The sequence below is a fragment of the Lutjanus erythropterus genome, chromosome 21, assembly GCF_056507025.1.
Source record: "Lutjanus erythropterus isolate fLutEry1 chromosome 21, fLutEry1.hap2, whole genome shotgun sequence".
NCBI classification, from domain to species: domain Eukaryota; kingdom Metazoa; phylum Chordata; class Actinopteri; order Lutjaniformes; family Lutjanidae; genus Lutjanus; species Lutjanus erythropterus.
This window is the reverse complement of record NC_139337.1, coordinates 32526239-32544596: the sequence shown is the minus strand read 5'-3', so window position 1 is coordinate 32544596 and position 18358 is coordinate 32526239. Positions and strand designations below refer to the sequence as shown.

Below are 18358 nucleotides of genomic sequence, written 5' to 3'. Positions count from 1 at the left end.
TTGATCCAGGTCTCTCCTGGTCCAGTGTAGGTTTAGAATCCAAAGTGGGACTCTGTGAATGTAATGTGCCAACTTGTGCAGGACTGTGTGGTGAAGAACTATGCTGTCTTTGTGGGGGACTGTGCTGAGGCTGTGTGATGATGTTAGTACTAAATGCTGTATCAAGTTGTGTCTGGGTAGGGTGGTCCTGCACAGGACTGTGAGGTGGAGGGCTTTGCTGAAGTTCTGCAGGCCGTAGCTGGACCTGGGTAGGATGTTCATGGCTACAAGACATGGTACTACCCTGCCTCAGACTCTGAGACTCAGTGGCCATAAGCTGATCCTCTGTGGAATTTTGGCTACAGACAGAAGAGGTGCGACTGCGCTGGGGAGGACAAGGCTGAGAAGTCACACCAGTAGCACTCTGTTGCAGCTCAGCAGGACTGCCTGCATATGGCAAAGGACTGTATTGGAGCTCTGTTGGACCAGAGAGAGACTGAGCAGGGCTTTCTGGAAACTCTGCTGAACTAAGATGAGGTGGGGTGTGGCTTTCCTGGTGTTCTGTAGGTTCAGGATTAAGTGATGCAGGGCTTTCTTGAAGCTGTGTTGGATTGGGGTGAGACTGCAAAGGACTTTGTGGGAGCTCTGTGGGATCAAGGTGAGATGGCAATGGACTTTTCTGGAGCTCAACAGGATCAGAGTGAGATTGCACAGGACTCTGTGGGAGCGCTGCAGTATTAAGTTGAGATGGCGAAGGGCTATTTTCAAGCTCTGTTGGTTGAAAGTTAGATGACGGTGTGCCTTGCTGCAGCTCTTTTATATTTGATTGACAGACTGCAGGACAATGTTGGAGCTCTGTGGGTTCATGGTGAGATTGCACTGGACTATGTTGGAGCTCTACTGTATCAGGGCAAGACTGTGCATGACTATGTTGGAGCTCTGGTGCAGGACTCTGTTGGAGCTCTGGGAATTCAGGGTGTGCTGGTGCAGGACTCTGTTGGAGCTCTGTTGAATCAGTGCAAAACTGTGCAGGACTATGTTGGAGCTCTGTTGGATCAGGGTGAGATGGCACAGGACTATGTTGGAGCTCTGTAGATTCATGGTGAGATGGTGCAGGACTATGTTGGAGCTCTGTTGGATCAGGGTGAGATGGTGCAGGACTATGTTGGAGCTCTGTTGGATCAGGGTGAGATGGTGCAGGACTATGTTGGAGCTCTGTGGGTTCAGGGTGAGATGGCGCAGGACAATGTTGGAGCTCTGTTGGATCAGGGTGAGATGGTACAGGACTACATTGGAGCTCTGTTGGATCAGGGTACAACAGTACAGGACAATGTTGGAGCTCTGTGGATTCAGGGTGAGATGGCGCAGGACAATGTTGGAGCTCTGTGGGTTCAGGGTGAGATAACGCAGGACTATGTTGGAGCTCTGTGGGTTCAGGGTGAGATGACGCAGGACTATGTTGGAGCTCTGTGGGTTCAGGGTGAGATGACGCAGGACTATGTTGAAGCTCTGTGGGTTCAGGGGGAGTTGGTGCAGGACTATGTTGGAGCTCTGTGGGTTCAAGGTGAGATAACGCAGGACTATGATGAAGCTCTGTGGGTTCAAGGTGAGATAACGCAGGACTATGTTGAAGCTCTGTGGGTTCAAGGTGAGATAACGCAGGACTATGTTGGAGCTCTGTGGGTTCAGGGGGAGTCGGTGCAGGACTATGTTGAAGCTCTGTGGGTTCATGGTGAGATGGCACTGGACTATTTTGAGGCTCTGTCGGATCAGGGCAAGATGGCCCAGAACTATGATGGAGATCTACTGGATCAGGGTGGGATGCTGCTGGACTATGCTGGAGCTCTGCTGGATCAAGGTGAGACGGCGCAGGACTATGTTGGAGCTCTGTGGGTTCAGGGTGAGATAGCGCAGGACTTTCTTGGATCTCTGTTTGATCAGGGTGAGAAGGTGCAGGACTAGGTTGGAGCTCTGTGGGTTCAAGGTGAGATGGTGCAAAAGTATGTTGGAGCTCTGCTGGATCAGGGTGGGATGGTGCAGAAATATAATGGAGCTCTGCTGGATCAGGGTGGGATGCCGCTGGACCACGTTGGAAGTCTGTTGGATCAGGCTGCGATGGCTTAAGACTTTTCTGCAATGGTGTACAGAGCGTCTTGGTAGGACTCTGCGGTGGCTCTGAAAAGATGACCTGGACTGGGCTATGAGCAATATAACTGATGGGTAGAGCCTCTGTTTGACCTGGAATTGGTGACTGTGTAATGCTTAAGGTTGGTGCCTGTGTGGGACTGAGTGATGAATCTGGGGTAGGACTGTGGTGGACTGAAGTGTGTGGGACTGGCTCCTCCTCCTGAGGTCTGCAGGTAGAACAGATGTAATCTTCAGACCCTACCCTGCCCTTCCCAGCCTGGTCAATACACTTGGTATGGACACACCTATAACAAAACACAAAAATTAGAGTTATAATCACTCTCAAAGAAAGTTTGGCCAGCAGACACCACACAGCAGTGGTGTCTTGACATGTTTCAAAAGCCAGGACATGCAACAGTCTGTAGAAAAGGTTGTCGTAGGCAACTGGACTTGTAGAGTTCTAGATTTTAAGATCACTCCCCAGGCAACTGAACACATACCTACACTCATGTGACTCTTATGACTCACACGATGGCAGGGTGGGTCAACGACTCACAAGTGACTTTAATGACTCATTCACACCTTCACTCAGGTGATGCTAATAGTTAATGACCCCACAGAGGTTAAACACCTACAACTCCCAACTAGTCAGTCAGAACTGAAGAAGCCTCTTGGATGAGAGGTGAAACGTCTTCAAGAAGTCTACCAAGGCCAGTTGCCTATGACAACCTTTTCTACGAATACCATGACCTGGATTACTGAGAATCCTCACAGACGATATTCATCTGTGATATCTCCCATCATTAATGTGCACCAACTCTGCACATAAGTGATGCAAGAACTGCAGCTTGCATCAGCACATTTTTTCAGGCTGCTAGTCCTAGTTGCCAAGTTCTTGTGTTAGTTCAAGTCATTAGTGGACTAATTGTCAGATGTTTCTGACATTAAATATTTAAATCTATATTTTTGGGGCACAAAGGGAGCCGTCCGTTAAATGCAACTAGCAAAAGTGGTAATGATTCTGAATGTGTCAGAACAACCGGCAAGGAAACTGAGCATTCTGTTTATTTCATCACAGTATAACATCACAAGTCTTGTTCAAAACACAGGAATAAATAACTTCCAACTTAACAAAAACAAACACCTGCAGATCTATGAACATGATAGACAAAATATAGTTACCAACAAGCATGAGAGAGCTGCTGTTAATCACCTTGGTACTGTGTTCCCAGTCATCAAACTGGCCTCCTTCCTTTTCACACCAGATGCACCTTTTTTCTTGTATGCTTTGTTTCAATAGTTTTTTTTGCATTTATATTATTTAATTTTGTCACAGGTACGGAAAAGAACACACTTGTCATTGTTTTTGACATTTATCAACGCTCTGTGCACTTTTAGTTTATAATGTTGTGCTGTTTCGCCCAAGTTCCAGCTTTTTTGTGGCGTATCCTCCAGGTGCACTTCTAAATCTACAAATAAAGCAGATCTGAGAGTTTTTACAGTTACTTAAAGCACTCAGAACAGAGTGAAGTTATTCTTTCTGGAACTAGTTGCCTTTGATTTTTAATCAGTTATACAAAGAAAAGACCTTTGTCCCACAATTTCATTTAAAAAAATGCAAGCTGCTGTGAAATCAGCCATTTTAGGCCGCAACAATCAAAAGGCCTGCAAAATCCTGATCTTTTAACAATTTATTTGCAAAATCGCATCATGCTTGATGTGACTCGACAAGTACACACTAAAATTTTGCATCACTGTTGGTGTGTACAGGCCTCAATAGTGCTTAATAGTGATTGTTGAAACACTCCAGATATTTTCGTCCCGGGCCTGACAGCAAGAAGCAGCTCTCAAATAGAGTTGGAGGAGTTTTTTTTTTTTCAGTGAATAATGGATGAATGAAAACTTGGCCGACTCAGAATCTTCACAGACGAACAGTTTAGTCGACTGTAAGGAGTCAGCCCTACTAATTAAGTAATTACTAATTAAGTACTAATTATTCTTTTAAGAAATGAACAAAACTGCTGCTGCCAGTAACTTCAACCCTGCCTCCTTCACAATTAAAGCCGCATCGGGTATCTTCAGCCAGGGGGCTTTTAATGTGAAGTAGCTACAGGAAGTGTGAACTTTGCAAGATAAACACTAGAGTGTGCGTGTGTGTGTGCGCGCACCTGTAGCAGGAGACACAAGTCAAATAGTCCTGTTGTATTTGGAGGTCTGGGGACTGGTCACAGAGAGGGCAGGGCAGGGCAGGGTCACATGACTCACACAGAAACGGGTGATTGGCCCACTGGCCTAATGACCTCACACCACAGTGGCGGCAGATTCTGCAGTTCTGGAAGGGAGAGAGGTTTTAACACACATACACACACAACATATACTCATATGTAAGACGATGTACGTGTGTGTTTATCTCACCCTGCACCTCCAGCCGGTGCTCGGCGTGTGATCCAGAGGGGGTGTGAGACACTGAGTGTGGTAGGCTTTATCACAGCGTTCACACACCAGCAACACGCCGTCATCCCCTCGTAACCTAATGCGAGCAAGCACGCACACACACACACATGCACACACAGATGAAAACCACATGTTCGTCAGATTGTCCAAATCTCTTTATTCTCCATTCAGCCATAATTAAATCATATCACCTCTGAATGTGGCCACTTATCAGAAGTAAACAATTAAATCCACATCTGATTGGATGATGCCTGAACTACTTACTTATAGCAAATCAGTATTATAGGTCAGTTTGATATCAGGCTAAACTGGACCAGTAACACTGACTGGTGCCACTGGTGACTCTGCTGCTCCATTCCCCAATGGAACATAGAGCGCCTGAATTAGAGTGGAGGTGTTGAAGTTCTCCACAAAATGCTGCTGCTGTTTCAAAATAAAAGCCTTGTTCAGAAATTTAAGGCTTTTATGAACTGAAATGTTAGAGGGTTTTTAATTTGAAACAGATACAGGAAGTGTATAGTGCATATTAGGGTGTTTCTTCAACTGCGGGTATTTTTGACAAGATTAGTAAAAATCAACATCTTTCAATTTTAACTGTGTCCATCAGAGGTTTTATTAAATATGCACAAATGTCATACATGGGCGTCTCAATAAACCGACTAAGTGTTTTATCTTTTACAATTTTTTTGGAATTTCCACTGCATTTTGTCTCAGGTATTGAAAAGAACACCAGGTTTGTCACTGACATTTATTAGAGCTCTGTGCAAGGGAACTTAGAACCCTGAGAACATAGCTGAACTCACTGTTCATTATCCCTGACATTATAATCACCTGCTCTAACTGTGTCTGTCTGCTGTTGGAAACATTCTTTGAAAAGTCTACAAACGTCTTTATGAAGACTAATTAATCAATAATCAAGTGTGTGTGTTTGTGTTTGTGTGTGTGTGTGTGTGTGTGTGTGTGTGTGTGTGTGTGTGTGTGTGTGTGTGTATAGACATGTTACCTGCAGCTCTGACACACTCGACACTGAGGACACTGCCAGCCAGCCCGGCACAGGGGGGAGGGGTCCAGAGGGGGGTCCAGGCAGCCGCCATGGTAACAGTTACCACAGCAACAACACATCAACATACCGCTGACATCCCCGCTACCCAAACACAACACACACCGCGAGGACGCTGTAGACAGGAAGAGACAAACAGGTGTCAAGTTCATGTCCGTTTCACCCTCTGCTGGTGGGTGAACAGTAGTTCAGTGGTGGGTGGAGATTAACAGACCTCCTAAAAACTGATCCTGACCCAGACGAGTGCAGTTTTGGTTTCGCAGAATGACACATGTTCAACGTGAGATCAGTTTATTTAATACATGTCAAGTATGAAGACATACATAACATACTGTTCATGTTTCATCTGTTTGCTCTCAAACCTGCGTACATGGAAACGGATAATAGAGCCTGACTGATCGGCCCAGTATTGTCCTAACTTTTTCGTAAGTCAGGTTTAAGGTCACCATAAACGCCTCAGTCCCGACCACACTACTCACACCCTTTTTCATCGAGGTGGCTCCATGGTTGGTTCAGAGCCAGAGCCTAATTTAGAACCAGTTCTTTGTGTTTTGACGGCCAAAGGACCGGCTCTCTGCTCTGAAAACTGGCTCCAGAGTGGCACCAACTGTTTGTTTGGCCAAAAGGAAGAGCTGCTACATCAGAGGCTGGGGTTGGGATTTTGAGCTAGGCTAGAAGCTGCTAATACGTCAAGTTTTTATGTTTATTTCAGGCAAAATAGTAACCATGAGATTCCTCATATGTGGTCAGTTTATCCAAATACCGTTCGTTTGGAGAATTTTCTGCGACGTGTTTTGAAGATGGACGCGCCTGCAGGCCGGTGTTACATCATATTTGGTTACTCACCAGATCCTGCCACCTGCGTTGTTTAAGGAAGTTCTCAGATACTTTACTTTTGTCTGATACATTAAATATATTTAATAAAATCTAATCTAATGGGTTCAGTTAGCTGGCAGTAGTCAGAGTTAGAATTTAAAAAGTAGTTAGAAGTTGCAGTGTTTCTTTTTCTTCCTTTCTTTCCTTTTGTTCAGGGGTGGAAGAAACTACAAATACTCAAGTTACTGTAATTAAGTAGTTTTTAGGATACTTGTAATTTTATGAGCAGATTTTCAAGTCGATGCTTTAGCTGTAATCAACTTAGTACTGAATTAATATCAAAATCTTTCTCCTGCATTTTTGCATCTGATCACAAACAGGCCAATGAAAACCAGGACACACAGACAAAAAACTAAAAACACTGCAGCAGCACAGATTTGGAAAATGTATGATTAATCATTAATCAGCATTGATAATTTAACCAGTTAAAACTGTATTCATGGATATTTAGTCTAGAAACATCAGTTATTGCACCTCATCAGTGTTTCACCTGGTGGAGCCATTTGTTGTTAACGAAGGAATGAGAAAAAAGAAAAAACAGAACATAAAAAACAGAAACGTGTTTTTGATCTTATAAATCATTTATGATTAATCAATTGTCATCATTTCCAACCATCGGACAAATATTAAAGACAATGCACAAAATCTGCAACCCCAAAACTTTGTGACCACAGAACAGAGAGGATGCTGGGAAAGATTCAGGCTGAAGATTTGGAGAAACAGAAACTGCTCTGATTGAATACTGATAATAATAATAATGTCTTACACATCAACGATTAAAGAGTAACTAATAACCCAAATAGGTTTTGAGAAGAATACTTTGTAGTTTCACTGAAGTATTTATACTTCATACTTTCACTACAGTTGAGTAATATTTTAGTAATGTAACAGCACTTGTACTTGAATACAAATTTTTGGTACCCTTTCCACCACTGGAAGTGCTTGAAGTTAGCGTTGCTAGGAAACCAGAGGCGTCTCAAGTTGAACCGACTGTACCCTGGTACTAGGTTCTTATTGGTTGAAATGGTGTTAGAATATGATACAGATAACATATTAATATAATTTAATATTAAAATTAAGTAGATGTATAAAAATGTACTCAGATGAAAGTAAAAAGTAATCCTCCCCCACGGAAGGAAACGCAGTGTGTATACCTGCGTGTGTGTGTCTTGTACACAGTGTGTGTCTCTGGCTCCAGTCCTGGTGAGCTCCGGCGGCAGCGGCACAGGGGAAGTGGTAGCTCCGCCCACAACTTGTCTCCCGGCAACGCAGCGATGCTCCAAGCCGACGGCAGAACGCACACACCTGGAGAGGTGAGAGAGGGGGCGGGGCTAAGTGAGACCGTGTACAGCTGTATTCCTCCTGGACGCGTGATCAGACGCTACACAAACCGACCTGCGTGCTTCCTGAGTCAATGGCTTTGTCCACGTAGAGCAGTGATTGGCCCTCGCCGCGACACACCCCCTCTGACCAGGCTGCACACTGCAGGTGAGCGCAGCACTGACCTGCACACACAAACACACACACAGGGTTGAGCAGGGAGGATGGACTGACACTGACAGAGCCAGGTCAGCAGGTGAGGGCGGGGTTACCTGTGGGGTCGAACAGTGATTGGACGTTGATGTCGTGTGGAAGGCCGATGGGTCCGAGCTGCTCGACAAACTCTGAGGAAGACTCGTCCTCTGAAACACCAGGAGACACGTTCAGTCAGCGATCGATCACATTGATCAGACAGTATGAGAACGCGATCATCATTATTATTGAAACCAGGTGTGACTCAGTCAGCACAGAGAACCTCAACACACAAATCAATACTTTTATTGATTCTGAATCAACCCACCCAGCAATATTTGTTTATAAAGACATTGAGAAAGGGGTTTTCCATTCGCCTAAGAAACATCTGATTTCCTTTTAAAGTGAAAGATGAAAAGACAAATGTCACAAATGTCTATTTTGGGACTAAATTTGGACCAAACAGACGAAAGAACAGTCCAATTTTCAGCATCTACTGCAGCCAGTGGAGCTTTGAATGCAGCCACTCTTGACGATACTTGTGACTCAAACAGCAGTGTGGCTCACTGCTCTGCTCCACACACACACACACACACACACACACACACACAGACACAGACACAGACACAGACACAGACACACACACAGACACACACACACACACACACACACGTCTGTTTTTGACAGAAGATGACTCGAGCAGGCAGGAAGTCAGACACAGCAGAGAGAATCAAGTCAATTTTCAAAATAAAAGACTACCAAAATAGAAAGGAAAATGACCAAATCAACAAAATCTGGGCAAGTCAACATAATCAGGCAGGCAAAACACTCCACTGCTGAAAAGCTGCTGGTGGGGCACGAAGCTGCCTGGAGGATGGATCTAAACTACCCTGCAGACGTGAAGCACGTCAGTGGAATAAAGGAGTTACTGTGTGTGTTGTGTTTGCTGCCACAGAAGAGAAATAAAAAGTTCCTGTTTCTGTTACGTTAAATGATGAGTTAGTATGAATAGAGAGTACTCACCACTCTCTTCTGGACTGCTGCACCTACACACACACACACACACACACACACAAAATAAAACAAAGGTCTACATTCAATCTATCATGGGAATTCTAATGTAAATGTAAACCAGTGGTTTGGCTCTTATTTTGGTAAGAGGTAAACAGGAAGTGCGGCCACTCACGTGGGTGGGGCCTGGTCACCACGGTAGCAGTGGTCGTGGCAGTCGTTGTCTCGGTCAGAAGAGGCGCGGCGGTTGAGGATGTGGAGCGGGATGTAGCCAGGCGTTGGGCCGAACACCACCAGGCGGCCCTGGCCGAGAGGAGGCTCATCACCACGGTAACAGAAGGCACACTGCTTCAGCCTGCAAGAGGGACGGACAGAGGGACACAGGGACAGACAGAGGGACAGACAGAGGGACACAGGGACAGACAGAGGGACAGACAGAGGGACACAGGGACAGACAGAGGGACAGACAGAGGGACAGACAGAGAAAGGGTTCTCAGTAGAGCTCCCCGAGTGGGTTCTAGATAAAACTCTTGGCATATAAAATGGTTCCAAGTAGATCCCCCAGGGGAAGTTCTAGATAAAACACTTGGAATATGAAAAGGTTTTTGGGAGAAACCCTGGGCAGGTTCTTCTGATGAGGGCTCTCCTTGAGAACCTCACATTATGGGTTCTGGGTGAGACCTTTCACAGATGGTTCTAACTATAATCCTTTATGTTTGCATGTAGTTTGATCCGTCTATAAGACTTCCAAGTGGAACCTTTATAAAAGGTTCTAGTTAGCCCCTTTATTTCTATGAGTGGAACCCTAACTAACTAACCCAAACCCAGTTCTTCAGTGTCTTTGTCCTCATGCATCCAGTGGAACCTACGCATTTAGTTAAAGACATCTCACCGTTTTTTGGTGTGTCCCAGGCTCGGCGTGGGCGAGCCCCCAGAGTCCTCTGACAGACACCGCTGAAACAGAGGGGACAGCGAGTCCTCGTCTTCCAGGCGAGGGCAGGGGGATACCGGAGGACTGGAGCAGGGACTTAGGGCGGGACTCTGCTCCATGGGACTGGCCCCACCCCCTTCTGTCTCCATGGAAACCGTGCCAGGATAGCAGTCCAACTCCATGGGGGTGGGGCTGTGGCTCGGGCTGGGCTGCAGGTCCTCCTCCAGCGGATCAGGAGCCGGTCTGTGGACTGGGGAGAGGGGCAGGGGACTGGGACTGGAGGCTGGGGGTGGGGCAGCAGGAGCAGGACTGTTTCTGTCCTCCTCCTCCTCCTCCTCCTCGGCACTGGGAGGCAGTTCTGGGCTGGACTCTGGTACTGGGGGGTCAGGGTCCGGACTGAGACGGTCCTGGCTGGGCTCGGGGTCAGGGTCAGGCTCGGGATCAGCGTTGGATTTTCTCCTGGAGGTGGACCGACGGCGTCCTGTTGTCTTCTCCTTCACCTCCTTCAGCTCTGCGCGCACACACACACACACACACACACACACACACACACACACACACACACACACACAGGAAATGAGTCGTCAGAACAAATTTAAGCTGAAACTATAATGTCACGTTCTCACGTTCTGTAATGTGTTTGACATCGGTGCATTGATCTATTAATACATCTATGGATCGACACACAAGTGAGGAACACAGCCTCTGATTGGTTGACAGACTCAACCCAAGGCATGTTGGGATTGCCAGTGGATAGCTAACAACATGCTAAGAAAACAAATCAAAACACATTAAAATAAAATAAAAATAGACAGTAAAGGTCTTTAGTTTGTTTGACTCTGGGGGTCCATGTGACAGATCAGGTGTCACGATACAAATATCACCCAGATTAATTAAACATGCAATTAACTAAATAAAATAACCCTGACGCCAATAAAAACTAAACTGAAATCAGTAAACCACCTGTTAAAACTCACTCTTCGTCATACATACCTGTCTTCTGAGGGGTTTTCTTCTCTGTGGCATCCATGCTCTCCTCATCCTCTACCTGAGCTCGGCCTCGACTCCGCCCCCTGCACACGCACACGGAGCAAAGACGCACATGGTCAGGTGAACAGATGAGACAGAGTATGAACCCGACAAGCACGGCTGTGAGGATACGGCAGATTGAACTCGGCTCAGTGAGCGAGTCACTTTATTCAACAGAACGTCACCGAGCTTCACAAAACATGAAGACACAGCGAGGAGGAATAAAATAAATTCAGTCAACAGACACAGGTGAGCTTGTTTCCACCATCCTGGGTTCAGTCTGGATCGATCAATTAATCAAACAACCAATCATCAGACACCTGCTGCTGATACAGCACCTCTCTGAGCACAAGCCTCACTAAACTGTGTGTAGGATTCACCTTCAAAAAAACAACACAGACAGGAAGTGTTTACACACAAAAGTATTCCGATTTAAAAAATGTGATTTATAAAATCACAAACATCAGTGTGCTCCACGTTTGGACCGATTTTTCAAGTGTGCTGTAAAAGAGGAAAAATTACATAACAAGATAAGAAACGCTATAAAAGATGTAGTGAGACGTAACAATGAAAATACAATGTAACAACAACAACCACAAAAAACGACGTAACAAGACAAAAAAAGCAATGTAATAAGACAGAAGACAAAAAATGACATAAGACAAGACGTGACGTAACAAGACAAAGAATTATGGAACGAGTCTTTCCTATGACAATTACTTTCATCCTCTATCAATCTATTAATCTGATCATTTTTACTATTACTATTAATTAAGAAACCAGAAAAAATTCACACTTAAAAACTCAAACCAATAAAAATAGTTAAAATAGTTTGCAAATAATTTACCAATTGATTAATAATCGATTCATTGATTAATAGTTGCAGCTCTGGTTAACAAACTTCTGCCTGTGTCAGAAAACTTCTGCACAGAGACACTGACAGGGAAACGTCTCCGAAGACGCAGCCAGGACTTATCACAGACACACAGACACACACAGAGACACACACACACACACACAGACACACACACACACAGACAGACAGACAGACAGACAGACACACACACACACACAGACACAGACAGACACACGCACGCACACACACACACACACACACACACACACACACACTGCATAATGCATGGATCACTCATGGTCTGTGTGGTGGTCAGGAAACACCTTCAGCTGAACTTTGATCAGGTGTGCAGGTAAAACCAACCTAAAACTGAGAGTGAGTGAGTGAGTGAGTGAGTGAGTGAGTGAGTGAGTGAGTGATAGACACTCCTGTGTGTGTGTGTGTGTGTGTGTGTGTGTGTGTGTGTGTCTGTGTCTGTGTGTGTGTGTGTGTGTGTGTGTGTGTAGCAGGAGGTAAACGCTGGAACAGACCCCATTCCAGCACACACCTCCTGCTTGCTGCTCATTACCCAGCATGCAATTCAACCACTTCCTCTCCAACAGATCTCGCTCACCACAACACACACACACACACACACACACACACACACACACACAGACCTTCCAGCTCTGACACAGACACACAACAGAACGTGACGACATCTCGACTCCACAGATTCACATAAAATCTACAGCTGTGGTTCTCAAACAGGGGTCCACAGACCCACAGAGGTCCATGAAATGTTTTCAGCCTCATTCATATTTGTGTGAACCAGCTGTTTCAGTCCAGGCCTCAGAACTCACTCACTTTATTCTCTTCTAAAGGGACAGTTCACCCAAAAATCTACTACTACATATTTCAGCCATAGAGACGTCTGAGTTCTCTTCAGTATAATGGAGCCAGATGTCAGTCAGTGTGTGGAGCTCAATAAGACAAAAATACATTTGAAAAACTCAATAGAAACATCTGTTTACAGAAATCACGAGCTGGTTACTGAAGATAACCCACACAGCTTGTTGTGAGCAGGACAGGGGTGAGAAGTAACTTAGTACAAATACTTAGTTACTGTCTTATGAACTTATGAACTGTCCCTTTAAGAAGAGACTAAAAGCATTAGAGAAAAACAGTCAGCTGAGTGTCTCTGTCTGGTTTTGTGTCCTCAGACCTGCCTGAAGGAGCCGTGAGGACGAGTCTGTCTCACACTGAAACATCACAGAGCTTCATGATCCACAGTCACACTTACTTCTTCCGTGATTTGGGAGGTGGTGGAGGAGGAGGAGGAGGAGCAGGAGGTGGTAGAGGAGGAGCAGGAGGGGCGGGAGGCGCAGAGCGGCCACTGCTCCCATCTTTCCGAGGTCGTCCACGAGGCCGCCTCTCAGGGGCAGGGCTAGTAGCAGCGGCTTTGGCCAGCTGAGCGCTGCGTCCGGCCCGAGTGACAGGAGGAGCCGGTCCTCTGTCCCGGGGCTCCTGAGACTGAGCCTCAGATGGCATTCTGGGTAAAATCAAACAGAGAGAGAGAGAGGAGGAGGGTTCAGGTTTGGTCCACCAGAGGAGAACATGAATGTTTCTTCACCTGTCAGAAACACAGATGAAAACATCGGGATGATTCACAATATTATGTTTTCTGACACGTAACAACAGCGAAAACACCAACATACAAAGTTCACAATATGATGCTGGAATTTCTCAATTTGATATGAAACCTTGAAAAATATCAGTAATCAACATTGTTGTCAATCCCAGCTGACTGAAACACTGAGGACATGAAATGTTCTGTTTGTATTTAAAGAAGATCTCAGGAGGTTCTAAGAGGAGAACAGATAAATGAAATGAGACGAGTGAGTGATGAGAAGAAGACAGCACTGTGGGGAAGTGAAAGGACGGGGGACTCTGTGGACACTGTGTGTCAACTCACTGTCAGAGACAAAAGACAGACAGAGAGAGAGCAGCTGCTACCATTTATACATTATTGATCAATAATCAAATTAATCACAAACTAATCTGATAATCCCTTTGAGTCATATTTTTAAGATAAAAAGTCTAAATTCTCTGATTTCAGTTTCTTAAATGTTTCTTTGCTCCTACTCCTTTACCTTTTTGTTGTTTGTTGTCCTCATGAGCAATTTTTGACTTTGTCTCGTCTCCTTCTGTCTAATTATGTTGTTTTTTCATCTTACATCATTTTTCATCTTATGTAATTTTTTTTAATACAAACTGCTGCAAATATCAATAATAAATATGATATTTGCAGCAGTTTGTATAAAATGATTTTTTCCTTTTAAAGAGCTTCTGTTTCCTTTTTTAATAAAATCCAATAAAAGTAACAGCCATGACCTGAACATGTGCAGATAACTGACATAAAATATTCTCTTCATCACTGAATATTTGATGTCTGTATAACTGTAAAACAACAAGAACACAGCAGTCAGCTGTAGTCCTTTTATGAAATAAAATAAAAATAATAAAATAACTAACCACGTAATATCTTGGTAAATATCAGCACAGTCTGGTACAGAGCTGAGACATCTGTTTATCATGATATTGTGATATGTGATATATTGTTTCCTCCCTTTTGATCAGGGGCGTCACGATTCTCCACACCCTCCATTCCATCTTTCATGACAGATATTTCCTCATAAAGAACTGGTTCAGGATCAGGTTCTGGAACCACCTCGGTCAAAAAGGGGTGCTGGTCAAAGAGCAGCTCTGAGCATCACCTGTTCCTCTACTTTGACCTGATGCTCTGTAAAAACTCCACGTCAGCTGTCAGAGACGCTCTCTGCCTCGGCTCGAAAGTGCCGATGTCCAAAGTATCAAAAAACAACTTAACAACAAAATGAAAAAGAAAAGTGGATTTATAAAAAAGAAAAGAAAAAAAGTTTAGTTTCTCTCCTGCGTTGATGTTTCTGCTTTATTTTCCTGTTTCATGTTCACTTTCAGCTGCTCAGTTACTGCTGACGGAAACATTTCCTGGTTGTGCTGCTTCATAATAAAAGCTTTATTTCTTCATTTATTCATTGGTGGACTTTTACTGTGGAGAATTTATAGGAAATAAAGTATTTATTCGTTGTTTTACAGGCACTCGACTCGAGCTAAACTTGTCTTCATGCTGATGTGCCGAGTCAAACCAGATTACAGTTGTTATTTCAGTGTCAGATACATATTTAATCAATATTAAGGTAAATATAAGTCTCAGAGCAAATAATCCACATTAAAAGACTCTGATATTTGTATAAAATGTCTGCAGGGTCAGAGCTGCTGTCAGGTGACGTACAGATGTTAAACAGCTGCAGGAAACCAGTTAGTGGAGGTGGTGAGAACAAACCTGCTGACATTCAAATACCAGGTCAATATCTCATGTCAGACTGACTTTGTCTGAGCCTCAGTGTGACGATGACGACGATGATGAAGATGATGATGTGCATAGAGAAAAAGTCCAACATGACATCTACTGTCTCACTTTGTCCAGCCAACAGCAACTCAGTGGACTTTTTGATTTACCTGAACTAAGATCATCATTACCAAAAAAACAGATAAAATTAAAACCACCATTACAAACATATTAACTTATATGATACTTACATTATTGTAAGTGTAAGTGAAATGTTTTAATTCTCTGAAGGACTCTAACCTTGCTTTGAAAAGTGGTGTGTAGGTTTGGTTTATTATCATTGTTTTATTTTAATTGAATCAAATATCAGAACGGTTGTAATTATATTATATTTGACAGAGTATGAGCAAATACTTTGGCATTTTTCTCTACAGACCTTGAAGATGAATAAGTGAGAGAATCAAACAATCATGGTTTTAAAATAAAAGAACAACTCTGACTTTAACTTCAGCAGCATCATCTGTGCCACATATACAAGTAGGCATTTCAACATTTTTAAAATAAACTTTAGTTGTTCCTGCTCATCGAGTAGTGATCAATAAATAAAATATAAATCAATGTGCTACCCTCTCCTGACATGCTATGTCTCTTCCAGGTGGTGTATTTTGAGTTTTGACCCTTTCAGGTTGTTGTAGCTGTTCTGAGTTGAAGCTGCAGAGGAACAGATCGAGTTCATGATGTGAAATCAGCAGCTGTTCATTTGTTTCTGCAGATCAAAGTCTGAGCACGCATCTCATTTTATGTTTAACATATGAAGCAAAACTGATCTGGTTGTTCAAATAATATTACTGCAATCCTGATGCTAATTTCTAATAGAAGGGCATTCCCATTATGTGTTAGCATCAAGCTAACAGGCTGAACACTAGTTAATTATATGCATTAAAAAACAATTCAATTGATATTCGATTATTCAATCAATCATTGCAGCTCTAGTCTCATGTGTCTCTTATCGACATTCTGTTTCTGATCTTTCAGATATTCAGTATTGTTTCAATATCACATATCATGATATTAAACTTGACATCAAAGTTCAAATGTTAGTATCATGACCTCATGGTTATAGATTGACTACTGATTGGGGGGGGGGGGGGGGGCAATTACACGAAAAAAGCAATTACACCCAGGACACCCAAAACAGCAGCACTGAATAAATACCACTACATGTAGTCTATGTGTATTTTGGGGTGAACTGTTCCTTTAACATAGGTCTACCAGGACGGAACTGATAGATCGATAGTTTATCAGTCACACTGTGATTACAATATGATGAAGTGTTGACCGTGTGTGTGTGTGTGTGTGTTATGAACCTTTAAGTGACTCGTGTAAACACACTTTAACCCTTTACTCACTGTCTCATATCAACCTGAACTGTACAAACACAGCAGCTAGCCGTTAGCCGTTAGCCTCCTCGGACCGCCCAGTTGACTGATCACTTCTCTGTTAGCATTAGCATTAGCTGGCTAACAGGCTAGCTGTTAGCGCGCAGTGGAAACGAGCCGCCCCGCACGCTTCTCCGCCATCCCACGGAAACCGTGACCGACCGGCGTCAAGTTAAAGCGCGAGGCAGCCGAATAACCGAGCAGCACACGTGCACAGGTGTGGACAGAGAGGTGAAGAAGCTGCTTACTGATCTGATGCGGTTCTCTTTTTCCTCTCCAGCTTTGCAGCCAACTTAAAGCGATGAGTTTAAATCCAACAGCCACAGATCTGCTCTGCTTCACACGGCGGCCATGATGACTCTCTCCCGCCGAACATTCCCGCTGAGCGGGGAACCAAAAACAGTCGCTTTTGCTCTGAAAATTGGCGAAAAATTAAAGTTGAAGCGGTCGCTCCGTCATGGAGGCCATGTTTGGGAGCGACCGAAGCACCGCCTGACTGTCAGCGCCAGCAGGAGAAGTAGGTCCCAGAAAACATGAACTCCTGCACCGGAGCAGAGGCGTTTATCGGGCACAGCGGTCTGTTTCCTCCCGGGTCAAGGTGACACTCACCGGGAGAGAGGGTTTAAAACGAGTCGGTGTTTGTGTGTGTGCGTTACGCCGGCTTCGTTTGTTTGTGTTGGGTAAAAAGTGTGTCTGACCCCGCGGAGGGATCTCCTGGAGGGCTGCTCTGGTGAAGCGGTCTCTGTCATCAGACCTGAAGACCCGGACTGGAACCGCGAGGAGCCGGACTGCTGCTGCACGTGCCCTAAATTCATTATTATTAATAATTATAAATGATTAACAACCAGCACATTGACATACACCACGTTATTCTTCTTATGACTTTTATTTTAAAACATAAGTGCAGTAAATAAGATAAAATATAAAATCATTACTGTAAATCATACAGAAGCTCCATGTTGTGAAAATCAGTGTTAAAAGTACAGCAGTACTCATGTAGAAAAAGTCTGTGCTGTGACTGATATCTGGTTCATTTTTAGATGCATCAAGGGCCCCAAGTAACATTATGTTATGGCAGGGGCCCCACTTTTGTGAGGTGTCTTCAAAAATTCACTTAAATGCTTTCTTCAATGCTTTCTGCCAGAAAGCCCTTGGTTCCATTTAGCAGGGAAAAAAATGATAGTGTGATTAAAATAAAAAGATCCCTGAAGACTAACTCTGCCCATCAGAAGAACTTCTTGACCTGAAAAATGAAGCCAGTGTTTAAGTGACAAAAACTGCAGTTCCTCGAATGTCCACTTGAGGCTGGTCCCAACACTGAGTCAGTCCCCACAGTCTCATATTAACATGTCCAACTTTAACACAAGAAATAAACACGAGTTATATGAAAGGAGAAATCTGTAATATATTTACTGTAATAAATCATAAAATGACCATGATGTGTCAAAGATAAAGTGACAACAACACTGCAGCTGTAGTGTCGCCCTTTGAAAGTCTAATTCAGAGTCCAAGTGATTGTGATTGTTCGTTGTTTTGTCACTTACATTAGCAACATTAGCAGTTGTTCTGTGCAGCTAATATCAGTGTTCGGTCTGCGTAGCTAAGATGCTGCACAAAAGAAAGTCCCACATTTCAAAGATTCAAGTTTATCCAAAGAAGAAAAGTAAATTATCTCAACTAAAGATTATAGGTCGGGACAACTTTGTTTAGTTTG

The 18358-nt window shown here is 43.9% G+C and overlaps 1 protein-coding gene across 1 annotated transcript; it reads right to left on the bottom strand.

The window, feature by feature from the left end:
• Positions 1-876: 876 nt before the first annotated feature.
• Positions 877-18181, bottom strand: LOC146307938 (uncharacterized). Its single transcript, XM_084710427.1, has 14 exons — positions 16893-18181; positions 13118-13366; positions 10944-11023; positions 9912-10461; positions 9195-9374; positions 9032-9054; positions 8089-8178; positions 7892-8001; positions 7651-7801; positions 5564-5735; positions 4522-4636; positions 4275-4438; positions 1561-2411; positions 877-1517 (listed from the first exon to the last, which is right to left on the bottom strand). Exons 2-14 carry the CDS (start codon positions 13363-13365, stop codon positions 877-879), a joined length of 3375 nt encoding a protein of 1124 aa, XP_084566553.1. The 5' UTR covers position 13366; positions 16893-18181.
• Between the last annotated feature and the right edge of the window lie 177 nt (positions 18182-18358).

What these genes read in the sequence shown, in the direction of transcription:
- LOC146307938 (XM_084710427.1), bottom strand. Translation starts at nt 13,365, where the DNA reads ATGCCATCTGAGGCTCAGTCTCAGGAGCCCCGGGACAGAGGACCGGCT. An exon ending in GCACCGGCTGGAGGTGCAGG is followed by an intron (nt 4,439 to 4,521) that starts GTGAGATAAACA and finishes TCTCCCTTCCAG; the next exon opens with AACTGCAGAATCTGCCGCCA. An exon ending in ACCCACAGAGCTTCATCATA is followed by an intron (nt 1,518 to 1,560) that starts GTCCTGCGTTAT and finishes GCTCCAACATAG; the next exon opens with TCCTGCACCAACTCCCCCTG.